This window comes from Brassica oleracea, chromosome C6 (genome assembly GCF_000695525.1).
Source record: "Brassica oleracea var. oleracea cultivar TO1000 chromosome C6, BOL, whole genome shotgun sequence".
NCBI classification, from domain to species: Eukaryota; Viridiplantae; Streptophyta; class Magnoliopsida; order Brassicales; family Brassicaceae; genus Brassica; species Brassica oleracea.
The window spans coordinates 8,348,209-8,360,874 of record NC_027753.1 but is presented as its reverse complement, the minus strand read 5'-3'; the positions used below and the strand labels follow the sequence as shown (position 1 = coordinate 8,360,874).

Here is a 12,666-nt window from a genome sequence, read left to right as displayed (position 1 = left end):
TATAGATATGCACTCTTATATTTATTTCTACATCTAGGATCCGATTTAAGTGAATAGTGTTGTTTTTGTTTCAACACCAACTTTATACATTTCAGTGACACACAAAGATGTTTTTTTTATTTTTCCTTATTGTTCCAAACTTCCACTTTGAGTTGAAACAGAGTGGGTAAGGGAGATATGTTCATCAGAGACCTGCGCTTGGATCACCAGAATTTGCTGCTACGACCCCAAATTCTTGGCTGGAGGTTGCTTCTTCTTCTTCTTCCGGGAACGCAACCGAGTCGCCATTTAAGCCATCAACAATCTCATCAATCTTTTTGAACTGGTATGGCCACTTGCTGTTGTACAGAAACTGCCTCAGATCAAACCTGTTGTCTTCTGGAGAGTAACTCTGCAACAAAAATCACAATGAGTTCTCTCTCAAGACAGATTCCAAACATGTTTCAGACAAACAGATGTAGTACCTCAGCGTGGTAGGATGGTGTAAGGACAGTCATCTTGTGTCGATTAATCGAATAATATTTGAAGAAGTATTTCACTTTCTCAGCTACTTCTGCTGGGCTTAGCTTTGTTCCCCACTTGTAACATAGATTCTGCAGAATCAACAGACACAAAGTCAGTTTCAGTGCATCATGATTTAGTACCTTTGTCTGAAGATCATAACTCAAACCTTGAACATGGAAACTGGACCACACCGGAATATTTTCCTCATTCTTCCATAGACTGAAAGCTCTTCATATGTCATTCCCATGTCGACTTCATCAAGCTGTTTTCACAACTCAAGATGTCTGAAAACACACGCCTTTATTCACTACAGATATTGACCCACAAACAGTTTTGTTATTTACCTGAGTATAGTCAGAACGAATGGGCTCAAGCTCAGCTGTTGGCGGAGCAGCTTCTATATCTGCCAAAGATTGATAACCGAGATTCGTTGCAGCCCATCTTAAGAACAACCTCAGATCCTGTTTACTGATACTTCCTATTGGGTTTATGTCTGCTGAGCTACAATCATACTGTTCCAACCAAAAGAATGAATTAAATTAACAATCTATTGGGAACTGAGATGTAGCGGTACTCATCACCTTAGTCAGGTAACCACGAAGTCCTTCATCAACGTTGGAGCTGCCTAGAACAAGGTAAAATCCTGACTTGCTATGAACCCAAGGCAAGAGAGACGCTAACATAAACGCTAACACCATTCTCATCCGTGCTTGTATGTTCTGCAATCCAAGGTTCTCGGCATTTGATCCTCCATCAACCTATACACAAAACCATTTTAATCATATTTAGGTTGGTTCAGCTGTTTCTAAATTCCTGCTTTACCTTATAGCGAGGCCGCTTGCCTGTAACCGTTTGAAATAAAGATAGAACCGCAGAGACAACGCCATCTATACAAACATCAAGATGCCACGCACCGATCTCATCTGCCAGCTGCTTTGCACGCATTTTTGTCTCCTTGGAACTGCACATTTGAGATTTAAACATGGGGAAAAAGTTGATGTTTGCTGCAAAAATCCCACTACTACGACCAAAACTCGCATCCTCATCCCTAGGTTTCACTTAGGCCTGCGGATTCAGTTTCTTCAGATAGTTCTGAATTCGGTCATTTCAGGTCGGTCGAAATAACCGAAAAAATTTGATTCGATTCGGTTTTCGGTTAGTTTGGTTTCAAAAATAATTACCAAATTTTTTGGCTTTGCGGTTAGTTCGGTTAAATTTTTGGTTTAAATTGAATAAAATTTGAAATTTTTTTGTTAATTTGGTTAATTCGGCTCGGATTTTGGTTAGTTACTCAGTTTGTTATTTATATTTCAGTTCGGATTTTGGTTAGTTGGGTTCGACATTTCGATAAGATTGGTACTGTTTGGAAAAAATTCTTTAGAAAACCGAACTAACAGATGAGCAAACCGAACCAAAAACCATAATTTTTTTGTTACCGAACTTTCGTACCGAACTAACCGAAAACCGAGGTAAAAAATCCCAGCCCTAGTTTCACTGATTTACCTGTTTTCGGACCCCATAAAGACAGTGTAAAATATACGCTTGGCAAACTCTTTGCTATCAGTAGGAAACTGTCCATCAGCATAGTTCCCAATTCGTTTCGCATCAGTTTTCACTTGCTCATCTCCATTCGCAATCTCTACACGATAATGAAGATATCAACATCATGTAAGTCTCTTTTTTAAGTTATTCACGTGTTTGTCCAACAAGACAAACACAGCTCAACATACCTTTGACAACAAGTTGGCACATGCACCCGACAATAGCCGCCACAGACGAGCTGTCTGCTCCACCAGAAAGGGGAAGCAAAAACCCTGAAGCTCCACTTCTTCTCAGATAGTCCCATAGCCAGCACGCAGGACCAAAGGCTATTTCTTCTTGTGGAGAGTGGTACATGATCTACACACTTGAACAAATATTTAAAACATTCACTCAAGTTCAAAGATTAATGGGAAGCAGAGGAGCATTTAAAACCTTCTTCGGACTGCTTAGTGTCATTTTCAGGTTGAAGGACTGTGTCAGCTTATAGGGCACATATACTGAAGATACTTTAACCTTGCAGCTTGCCTGTTCCTGAAAACTGCTTACAGATCCCCGAAGACTAGCAACCTTTCTCAACCAAAGAAAGCAAAAATTGTCTTAACAGCTTCGTCATTATATATATATATCATTAAAGAAAGTAACAACAGAGGATAAATGTAGGATACCGCATCTAGATCCACTTGGGAAATAATGACCTCAACGTCCTTCAATGAAAACTGTGAGCCTTGAGCTACAACATGCCCGTTTACAACAATGCATGCACATCCATCTACACACAAGAAAAAGTAGATAAGAATCACTCAAAATTTAAAGATTTTAATCATCCAAGGTTCTTTGAACATACCGTAGTATAAGCGGCCACCATCGCATCCCTGTTGATTACTGTACATATAAACCCCACCACGAGCGTTAGTAGCTCCCATGAAAGCGTTCAAGCGAATATTTAGCTTTCTTAGTTGGTGATGACTCCCACTTGCATTCATAAATACCTCCACACCGTTCAACGCAAGCTCAGCATGAGGAGGGACTGGACTAAACAGCTCCTCGCAGACTTCGACTGCAACAGCTCTGATAAAGGAAATATAATAGTTGATTGATACTGTTTAGAATCACTGAGAAAATCATTGACAGCATTATATGAAGACTTACGTGTCGATAAACTGGATGTAACCATAACCAAAAGGGACTGATGTCTGTGACAAGGCCTCTGAAACGTCAATAGGGAGGTGAAACTCATCGAGCTCTCCTCTCTGCTTCCAAGCAGTGAACCACCTCAGCTCCCTATAGTTCCCATCGTTTGCGAGCCACAGTTTTGGTCGAATCATGATGATTCTTCTGTTCAAACAGAGAACCTGACAGTTATACCGCTCTGCTCCTCTGATCACAGGCATTCCTATGCTACACAAGATTCCATCTGTCCAATCACCAAGCAGCAACTCCTTCAAACACTCCCACCTGAAAATGTGTAAAAGCGTGATTCAAGAACTAGATTCCATCAATCTAATGGGAGCTAAAAAGAGAGAAGCATGCGTACGCGTGAGTGACGGTGTCAAGCTCCAAGAAGTGATCCTCGCAGCCATATCCAGTGACCTCGAGCTCGGGTCCAAGCCTGATGACAGCACCGGCAGCCTTTGCCTGGGAAATCGAAGCCTTGATGTTCTTCATGTTGCATTCGAATTCCATGGCCCATTGATTCAAGTTACACGTGGCGACCTTCAACAGCCTCATCTTCGTTCGTCGCTCAAGTAGTGTATTATTCTACATACAGTACAATGTATGAGTCAGTCATTTTAAAATAGTTTGAGAGACGATCATAAATGGAATCATATCCAAAAGCTTGCCCCTATTTTGTTTTCATACTGAGAGATCAAAGAGATTCACAGTTAAAACAATATGCAGGATAGCAAACGAAAAAAACAGTAAATACAAAGATGAAAAGTAAATATTCAACGCAACTTCGAATGGAGAATCTTAGAGACCTGATAAAAAGCCTCTTTTTTTTTTTTTTTGTGTGGTGAAGTTTGGCTGAGTAATATGGCAATGAGCTTAGAGTAACACTCCAACGTTATGCTGACACCGTGAAGGCCCTTCCAGAAATCTTACCAGCCACATAGCAACAAGGGGCTCTGGCTCCTGGAACAATGCATTCACCACTCATCAATGGCTAAAAGGATATTCTAGCTCACAACCAACTAACAAGGTGCTACTTCCTTTAAATTCAAAAACCAATATGAAAACAAATCAACTAAAAAAAAAAGAAAGAAGATTGTAGTATATAACTCACAAAGGCCTGTTATATCAATGTCAAATTCATGAACCTGACACCACTCAATCAATTGAGATATAAGCTTATCAAACAGAGTGTGATTCTAACCAAATTCAAAATAAACCTATGAATCAAGAAGGAGAATATCTATACCTATCCGGGAATCAATTTCATATATTTGGTACGAAATCTTCAAAAATAAAGTAGAAATTTTCAAAATCGCCTGAGAACTAAAACAGCAGAGAGGTAGATTGAGTTCTAAAGGAATCTGAGGAACTTCATACCTTGCTGGGAAATCGTATAGGCCAATCGTTCTTCTGAGCGCTCGAGAGTAAGATTCTTTTAATGATCCATATTTTTAAAAAAAAAAAAAAAAAAAAAAAAAATAGAGAGGAAACGATGAGGGAGAAGAAGAATCTTTAGTTGGGCTTGGTCCTGATATTGGGCTTTTATGGTTTGAGCCCACACTTATTGTCAACAATATGACGTCGTTTAATTCAATCCAGGGAGTTTATATACTACGGCAATCCGTCTCTCATGTTTCCCGACGACGGCGATTACTGAGCTCTCTGATCGGAGGGGAACGGATCAGTTATCGGGAGGCTATTGGTCGATGATCCTCAACGTTCAGGCGCAGGGTAACTTCGGTACACCCACCAATCAAGACCACCAACAGTCGTTAGCTTCTCATTTCCATCTCTATACGGTAAGTGACAGAAACAATGAATCTAACACTCATATGTTTCTCTGTTTGGTCTGATCTATCTTATTTGAGCTTTTGCTTATGGGAAATTACTGTTGATGGACAAAAGAGAAACCTAGAGGGAAGTGAACTGTTTCTTCAACAAAGAAGGTAAATCAATCAAGAATGTCACATGATGATAGCAGGCCGGCCCAAATGAATTATGGGTTGGAAGCTAACAAAATATTTGGCTGTATTAATAAATCACTTAAAAGGAAAATATGAAGTAAAACATGTTAACATGTATTACAACTCAAACTGCATACCTCTAGTTTGGAAACAACAGCCGCAAACCATCAACTCTACTGAAGAGTTTTGTTAAACTCAAGGATGAAATTTTAGATATTCTATAAAAGGTCGGAAGCCTATGCTTCTTTGTCTTGTAACCAGGGCTGCTACTGGATGATAGCATAGTCTTTTGTTTTTTTTAATCATATCTTCCTCTTACACTTTTGTCTTTTTCAAATCTTTTGTTAGGGACTTGATTGGGGAGTATAGGAAAATCTGTTGAAGAATCGAGCCTTATTGAACCGTTTGGCAGTTTCAGCTTTTGCTAATAAAGACCAACAGCTCTAACCAGTGAACCAATCTTAATTTACATAACGTTAATTGATTTTATTATTTTATTTTGTTTTGGTTTCAAAATCTATCTATCTATAAATAAAACAGGTTTTTCTCCCTTGTCGTGCCGCCACATCATCAGGAAGGAGTGGGCAAATTTGGACACCTGTTTCCCTTTGAAAAAAAATTCTCAAGCTGTTTTTTTTGTGATTTTAATTTGGGCTGATTGTTTTATTTTGATATTTGCTAAGCTTTAATAGTTTACTTTTCATAGGAGGCCCATAAAAAAGACGTTCCTTAGTCGGTTTGTGCAAACCTATTATCTTCTTCTTTGTAACTCTCGCCAATTGTGAAACTAAATCGTCACCGGTTACAAACAGCACCCACTTCTTCCACTAATTCATCATTTACTCTCCTCTTCAAATTAGTAATCGAACAATCTTCTAATTTCTATAAGACCGCTCATAGTTGCATATTCTCTGGCAAAAATGTAACTATTGACAAGAACTTTAAAGCTTAGGATATTTTTTTCTACAACTGTGACTAATCCAGAGGCGGAGGATTGGCTGGCGATGGAAGGAAGGTAGGGTTTAGGCGAATAGAGGACGTCGGAGAGAGTGGTATTGTTGGGGGAGCTAGCTGGCGATGAAATACCAGAATAGATGATTGCGATGGTGGCGCGTGTGTATTCGTTTCAGTAACATGGCTGATTTTGCATCAGTCCAGCTTGAACGGGAGAAATCTGATAAAGGAAAGGCTGCGAATTCGTTGTGTCCCGGTATAAGCTCGATGAGTGGTTTGTGGAATTGGGTTATTGAGATCATGGAGAATCTAAGAGAATCGCCTTTGTTGGTGTACTTATACGAGGCTGAGGAACGAAGATTGTGAAGACATAGCATCTAATGGAAGCTCTTTTGGAGCACAAGAATGGGTTAAGCACATGATAGGTGTGGATAACACAAACATTCAAGAAGCAAAATATAAGTTACATTGAACACCAACCAAACGTAATGGATGTCTATTATCAGGATTTGAATTTTGTTTTTTCTTTTGTTTGGAGAGTAATAAGTTATGTAGTGGTCTATTTACAAGCACTGGTTCAATGTTGGGGAGTGATTTGCAAGGTCTGTTTCAGAGATCAAAACAGTAAAAGAAAGACTTAGGCGACTCCTATCTCTCAGTGGAGTATTTGGTTCTCGCTTTTTGAAGAACCCTAAGGAACGAACACTCAACCGGATCTGATGATATGAACTCGATCTGAATAGATAGAGAACTGATGGATTGTTTAGTGACACAAAGGGCTGCGGAAGACCCGATGATACTACCAGAAGTTTCAATGGCCGCTTGATTTGACACACAAGTCCGGCTCAAAGAAAGGGATTCACTCGGAGATAACCTCACCAAGAGAACAAGGATGTTCTAAGCAAAGAACAAAGAGAGAAAACTCAAAAAGGAATAAGGAAAATCGATTGCTTTATTTCATGGATGTGTTCTCACAGTTATACAACTTGTAGTCAAAGATACTAAATAGAAATGTATGAAAAAGAGACATAGAAAATAGATAGAAGACCAGATCTAGTCAAAGCACATAAAATAATGTTGACCGGTCGATTTGAACCCTTCGGCTACCCTTGTCTAGATTCAGTGCATCCGACAGCACGTCCCGCGGTAAGAAGCAGTACACAGCCGGTACGATCTTCATGTTCGGACGGGTGATTCTCATGGACTGTTCCGGGCCAATTGGAGGCTATGTCACCAGACAGCCTTAAGAGTCTTACCTTAGAAAGATTTGGCTGCTCAAAGTTCATGAACTGATCGAAGTGTCGGATCAGTTCATCAGAACGATCGTCGGCCCGGCCTAAATGACTTACGAGAGAGAGGCCACAGTCGGATTCGGATTCTACTCTACCAACTTCAGTTTTGGCTTGACCGATGGACTTAGCATGGCGAACAGGACGGGAAAGGCGAGCTTCAGTACGGTTGATTTGGTCATCTGGTCGCGGGTTATGCTGAAGCTCCAATCCGGACGTGTGCGGGTCGAGTCGGTACACGGCCCGATCAGTCTGTCCTGTCAGATCGATGGGCTGAACCTCAGTTGCATTGTTCCGGACATTCTGAACCTCGTTTTGAGCTGATTCCATGGACTGATCCTCGGACTGGGGCACATCATTCCCTCCTTCTTCAAAAGGATTTGACCACAAATCTGGATCATCGACAAGAAACAGGGAATGATCAGAAACGTTAAAGCTCGAAGAAATGTCATACTTACCTTGAAGATCAAGTTGATAAGCATTGCCATTGATCTTTTTAAGGATCTGGAATGGACCATCGACCCGAGGCATAAGTTTGGACTTTCTTTCTTCCGGGAATCGCTCCTTTCTCAAGTGAACCCAAACAAGATCACCTTCTTTGAAAATAACCTCCTTTCTTTTCTGATTGGCATATCTTTTATAGATCTCGGTCTTGGCCTCAATGTTTGCACGAACTTGTTCATGTAGTTTCTTGATAGTGGTCACCTTCCTTTCGCCATCAGTACTAACTCTTTCACTCAAAGGCAAAGGTAAAAGATCAAGTGGGCACAAAGGATTAAACCCATAAACAACTTCAAAAGGAGAAAATTTACTAGCAGAATGCATTGCATGATTATAAGCAAATTCAACATGTGGTAAGCATTCTTCCCAAAGTCTAAGATTCTTTTTAACCAAAGATCTAAGCAGAGCAGACAAGGTTTGATTAACAACTTCAGTTTGACCATCAGTTTGTGGATGACAAGTTGTAGAAAACATCAATCTCGTTCCTAGCTTAGACCATAAAGTTTTCCAAAAATAACTAAGGAACTTAGCATCACGATCATATACAATGGTCTTAGGCATTCCATGTAATCTAACAATTTCTCTAAAGAACAGATCAGCAACTTGTATGGCATCATCAGTTTTATGGCAAGGAATAAAATGAGCCATTTTCGAAAATCTGTCTACCACAACAAAGATTGAATCTCGTCCAGACTTAGACCTTGGCAATCCAAACACGAAATCCATAGAAATGTCTACCCAAGGATGAGAAGGAATAGGAAGTGCAGAATACAAACCGTGATTTGAAGCTTTGGATTTAGACTTCTTGCACACCACACATCGGCCACAGATCCGTTCCACACCTTTCATCAAGCTTGGCCAATAGAAGTGATCATGAACCGCCTTGTAAGTTTTCTTAACACCAAAGTGTCCCATAAAACCTCCTCCATGAGCTTCCCTAAGAAATAATTCCCTCAAAGAACATTGGGGCACACACAAGCGGTTATCACAGAATAGGAATCCCGAGTTTTGAAAATACTCTCCATAAGCAACCTTGAAACATTTTCGAAAAACCTCTTTGAAATCTTGATCAGATGCATACAAATCTTTGATAAACTCAAAACCAAGTAATTTTGTTTCAAGGGCCGAGAGAAGAGTATACCTTCTAGACAAGGCATCAGCCACGACATTCTCCTTACCTTGCTTGTATTTGATCACATAAGGGAACGTCTCAATGAACTCCACCCAACGAGCATGCCTCTTGTTTAGCTTTTGCTGGCCCTTAAGGTGTTTCAGGGATTGGTGGTCGGTATGGATGATGAACTCCTTCGGCCAAAGATAGTGCTGCCATGTTTGAAGAGCCCTCACCAATGCGTAAAGCTCTTGGTCATAGGTAGGATAGTTGAGCGTAGCTCCTCCAAGCTTTTCACTGAAATAGGCAATGGTTGTTCGGTCCTGCATCAACACAGCACCAATACCAACTCCGGAGGCATCACATTCAATTTCAAAAGCTTTAGAAAAATCAGGAAGTACAAGTAAAGGAACTTGAGTCAACTTCCCTTTGAGAATTTGAAATGCCTCTTCTTGAACTTGTTCCCATTTGAACCCAACGTTCTTCTTGATCACCTCCGTAAGTGGGGCTTCTATGGTACTGAAGTTCGGAACAAAACGTCTATAGAACCCGGCCAGGCCATGGAAGCTTCTCACCTCGCCCACGGTAGTTGGACTCGGCCAGTCTCGAATGGCCTTGATCTTTTCCTCGTCCACTCGAAGTCCATCTGCACCTACAACAAAACCTAGAAAGACCACATGATCTGTGCCAAAAGAACACTTTCCAAGGTTAGCAAATAGGCGTTCCTTCCTAAGGACCTCAAGAACGGATTTTAGATGCATTTGGTGTTCATCAAGGTTTTTGCTGTAAACAAGAATATCATCAAAGTAAACAACAACAAAGTGACCAATGAACGACCTTAAGACATGATTCATTAGACGCATAAAATTACTAGGTGCATTTGTGAGACCAAAGGGCATAACAAGCCACTCATACAAACCTAGTTTTGTTTTAAAAGCGGTTTTCCATTCATCACCTTCTTTCATCCTAATCTGATGGTAGCCACTTTTCAAATCAATTTTAGAAAAGACTCTAGAACCATGAAGTTCATCAAGCATATCGTCAAGACGAGGGATAGGATGTCGATACTTGACCGTGATGTTATTAGTGGTCCGACAATCCACACACATCCTCCATGAGCCATCCTTCTTTGGTACGAGCAAGACAGGCACGACACAAGGGCAAAGGCTTTCTCTGATATAACCTTTCTCAAGTAGTTCACCAATTTGTTTCTCAAGCTCCTTGGTCTCGACCGGATTGGTGCGGTATGCTGGTCGGTTAGGTAGAGACGCGCCCGGGACGAAGTCGATCTGATGCTCAATGCCTCTTACTGATGGCAATCCTTTAGGATTCTCATCTGGAAACACATCAGAATACTCCTGCAAAACATCTAGAAGTTCACTCGGAATCTCCGGTGCAAAGTCAGAGGAAGAAGAAACCATAAGAGATTCTTTATACACAAGTAAAGGAAATGGCTTTTGAGAGCAAAGAGACTTCCTGACCTGACCTTCTTTGATAAAGAAGTTAGAGTTTCTGGTAGACGTTTCAGGCTTGTCCTTCTTAGGTTCCTGGTCTCGACCATTCTTAAGTTGGACTTGATCTTGATGAACCTCCAAAGGAGTTAAGGGAACCAAAGTGATTTTCTTTCCCTTGTGATCAAAAGAGTGTCGGTTTGTAAAACCATCATGCACAGCCTTCTTATCAAATTGCCAAGGCCGGCCCAAAAGAATGTGGCATGCATCCATGGGCAGAACGTTGCAAACAACCTCGTCCTCATATCGGCCAATGGTAAGGGGGGCGGTCACTTGTTCCTTTGCGTACTGTTCTCCAGATTCATTGAGCCACTCCAACCTGAAAGGACGAGAAAGAGGTCGAGTAACAAGCCCAAGTTTCTTTACAAGGGTGTCACTGGCCACATTAGTGCAACTACCTCCATCTATGATCAAAGAACAAACTTTTTCTGAAATGAGACATCTAGAATGAAAGAGATTCTCCATTTGTTCTTTGTCGTTGATCTTTGGTTGCACACTCAAGGATCTTATAGTAACCAACAGTGGACCATGAGCCGGACATTCAAGGCTGTCCTCATCAAAGATCGGACCAGAATCTTCTAGAAAGGTCGAGCAGAACTCGTCAATCACGCTATCGACTTCTTTGTCGAAAATGGGGCCATAGGCATCGTCCAATGGTTTTCTAGCAACAAGGAGAGGGCCATGAGCTGGGTAATCAAGTGTCTCATCTTCATCAAAGACTGGTCCAAGATCCTCCTTGTCATCTTCGGATTCTACTTCTCCGTTCTCCAAAAGAACCATCACCTTTTGGTTTGGACACCGATTAGCATAGTGGCCAAGGCCATGACATCTGAAGCACTGAATGTCTCGGGTTCGTTTTGAAGTTTCCTCATTCTTTTCTCTATAAACATGAGCAGGGGCATTAGTCTTAATGGCTTTGGATGTAAAAGAGGGTTTGGGAGCAAAGGACGGTTTAGAGATGCCCTTTCTTTTGACTTGCTGTTCGATCAGAATAGCCTTGTGTAACATCTGCTCCATGTTGTCGTACTCTTGATGCTCCATACGATCTTGGATGTCACGGTTGAGACCGGTGAGAAACCTAGCCATGGTGGCATCTAGGGGTTCATTCACATCTGCCTTGATCATGAGGATCTCCATCTCTTGGTGATAGTCCTCAACTGACTTGGTTCCTTGCAGTAAACGTCTCAATATGTGTTGGAGATCACGGTGATAGTGATCAGGAACAAAGCGTCTCCTCATGATCATGGTGAGCTCGGCCCAAGTATCAACTGGTCTTTCACCTGCTCTCCTCCTGTGAGTCACAACTTGATCATACCAATTAATAGCATAGCCAGAGAATTCAGAAGCCGCAAGCCTAACCTTTCTAAGATCATTAAAATTTTGACAATCGAAAACAAGTTCAATTTTTCTTTCCCATTCTAGAAAAGCATCCGGGTCATTCTTGCCCTCAAAACTTGGAATTTTCAATTTCAATCCACCCAAACCATTATCAGCTCGATCATTTCTAGCAAATGGATTGACATCACCTTGGTTTTGGTTTCTAGGTCCTCTCCTAGGCCGGTTGATGGATCGGTCGTCCTCATCTTCGGACTCCTCCTCTTGGATGTCATGGTCGGATCGGCTGCGTCTCCTTGGTCGATCGCGCCTGGCTCCGGTTTGAGATCAAGTTGACCGGTTGATTTGAAGCTCATCAAGTCTCTGATGGATCTGTTTCAAACCTGTATTCAACAAGTTAGTCATAGAATCATTCAAATCTCTCATTTGCAAGTTAGACAAGCCGGCCATAGAGTTTCCGGGACGGTTCATTTCTTCTCCACTACTCATGGTTTTCCTGAAAATCTTAAACACAGAGAGTTAGATAAAACTTCACACTCTCAGGTGTTTAACTTTGCCCACACACGTGTTTCACTCAATTTGGTATTCACACAAAAGTGTTTCCCTCAAAGTTCTAAGAGAACAAACTAGATAACCCAAAAATGAGATTCCCAAGTGAACCACCCAAAGAACAAGATAGAGAGATAAGAGATTTAACAAGGGAAATCTGTATTAACAACCTCCAAGGCCGGATTTCTCCTCGGCCAGCAGGCTTACTCTTCCACCACCAAACCACAATCGAA

The 12,666-nt window shown here is 41.2% G+C and overlaps 2 protein-coding genes across 4 annotated transcripts; both read right to left on the bottom strand.

Moving 5' to 3' along the window:
* On the bottom strand, window positions 1-4,669 carry LOC106300979 (glutamine-dependent NAD(+) synthetase-like). Of its 3 annotated transcripts, none has more exons than XM_013737276.1 (15): window positions 4,597-4,669; window positions 4,026-4,179; window positions 3,581-3,804; window positions 3,196-3,501; window positions 2,891-3,114; window positions 2,712-2,815; window positions 2,479-2,613; window positions 2,235-2,403; window positions 2,008-2,143; window positions 1,327-1,465; window positions 1,086-1,262; window positions 849-1,016; window positions 671-766; window positions 465-593; window positions 1-391 (listed from the first exon to the last, which is right to left on the bottom strand). In XM_013737276.1, exons 3-15 carry the CDS (start codon window positions 3,772-3,774, stop codon window positions 185-187), a joined length of 2,184 nt encoding a protein of 727 aa, XP_013592730.1. In that variant the 5' UTR covers window positions 3,775-3,804; window positions 4,026-4,179; window positions 4,597-4,669; the 3' UTR covers window positions 1-184. The 3 variants fall into 3 exon arrangements, with proteins under 3 accessions (XP_013592730.1, XP_013592731.1, XP_013592732.1); XM_013737277.1 differs by having other exon boundaries at window positions 185-391; window positions 4,003-4,179; XM_013737278.1 differs by lacking the exon at window positions 4,597-4,669 and adding an exon at window positions 4,466-4,589 and having other exon boundaries at window positions 185-391.
* An 866-nt stretch (window positions 4,670-5,535) lies between these two features.
* LOC106297387 lies at window positions 5,536-12,373 on the bottom strand. The gene is made up of 2 exons (XM_013733636.1): window positions 12,268-12,373; window positions 5,536-12,198 (listed from the first exon to the last, which is right to left on the bottom strand). The coding sequence occupies exons 1-2, from the start codon at window positions 12,371-12,373 to the stop codon at window positions 7,241-7,243; spliced, it is 5,064 nt and encodes a 1,687-aa protein (XP_013589090.1). The 3' UTR covers window positions 5,536-7,240.
* Window positions 12,374-12,666: the final 293 nt, after the last annotated feature.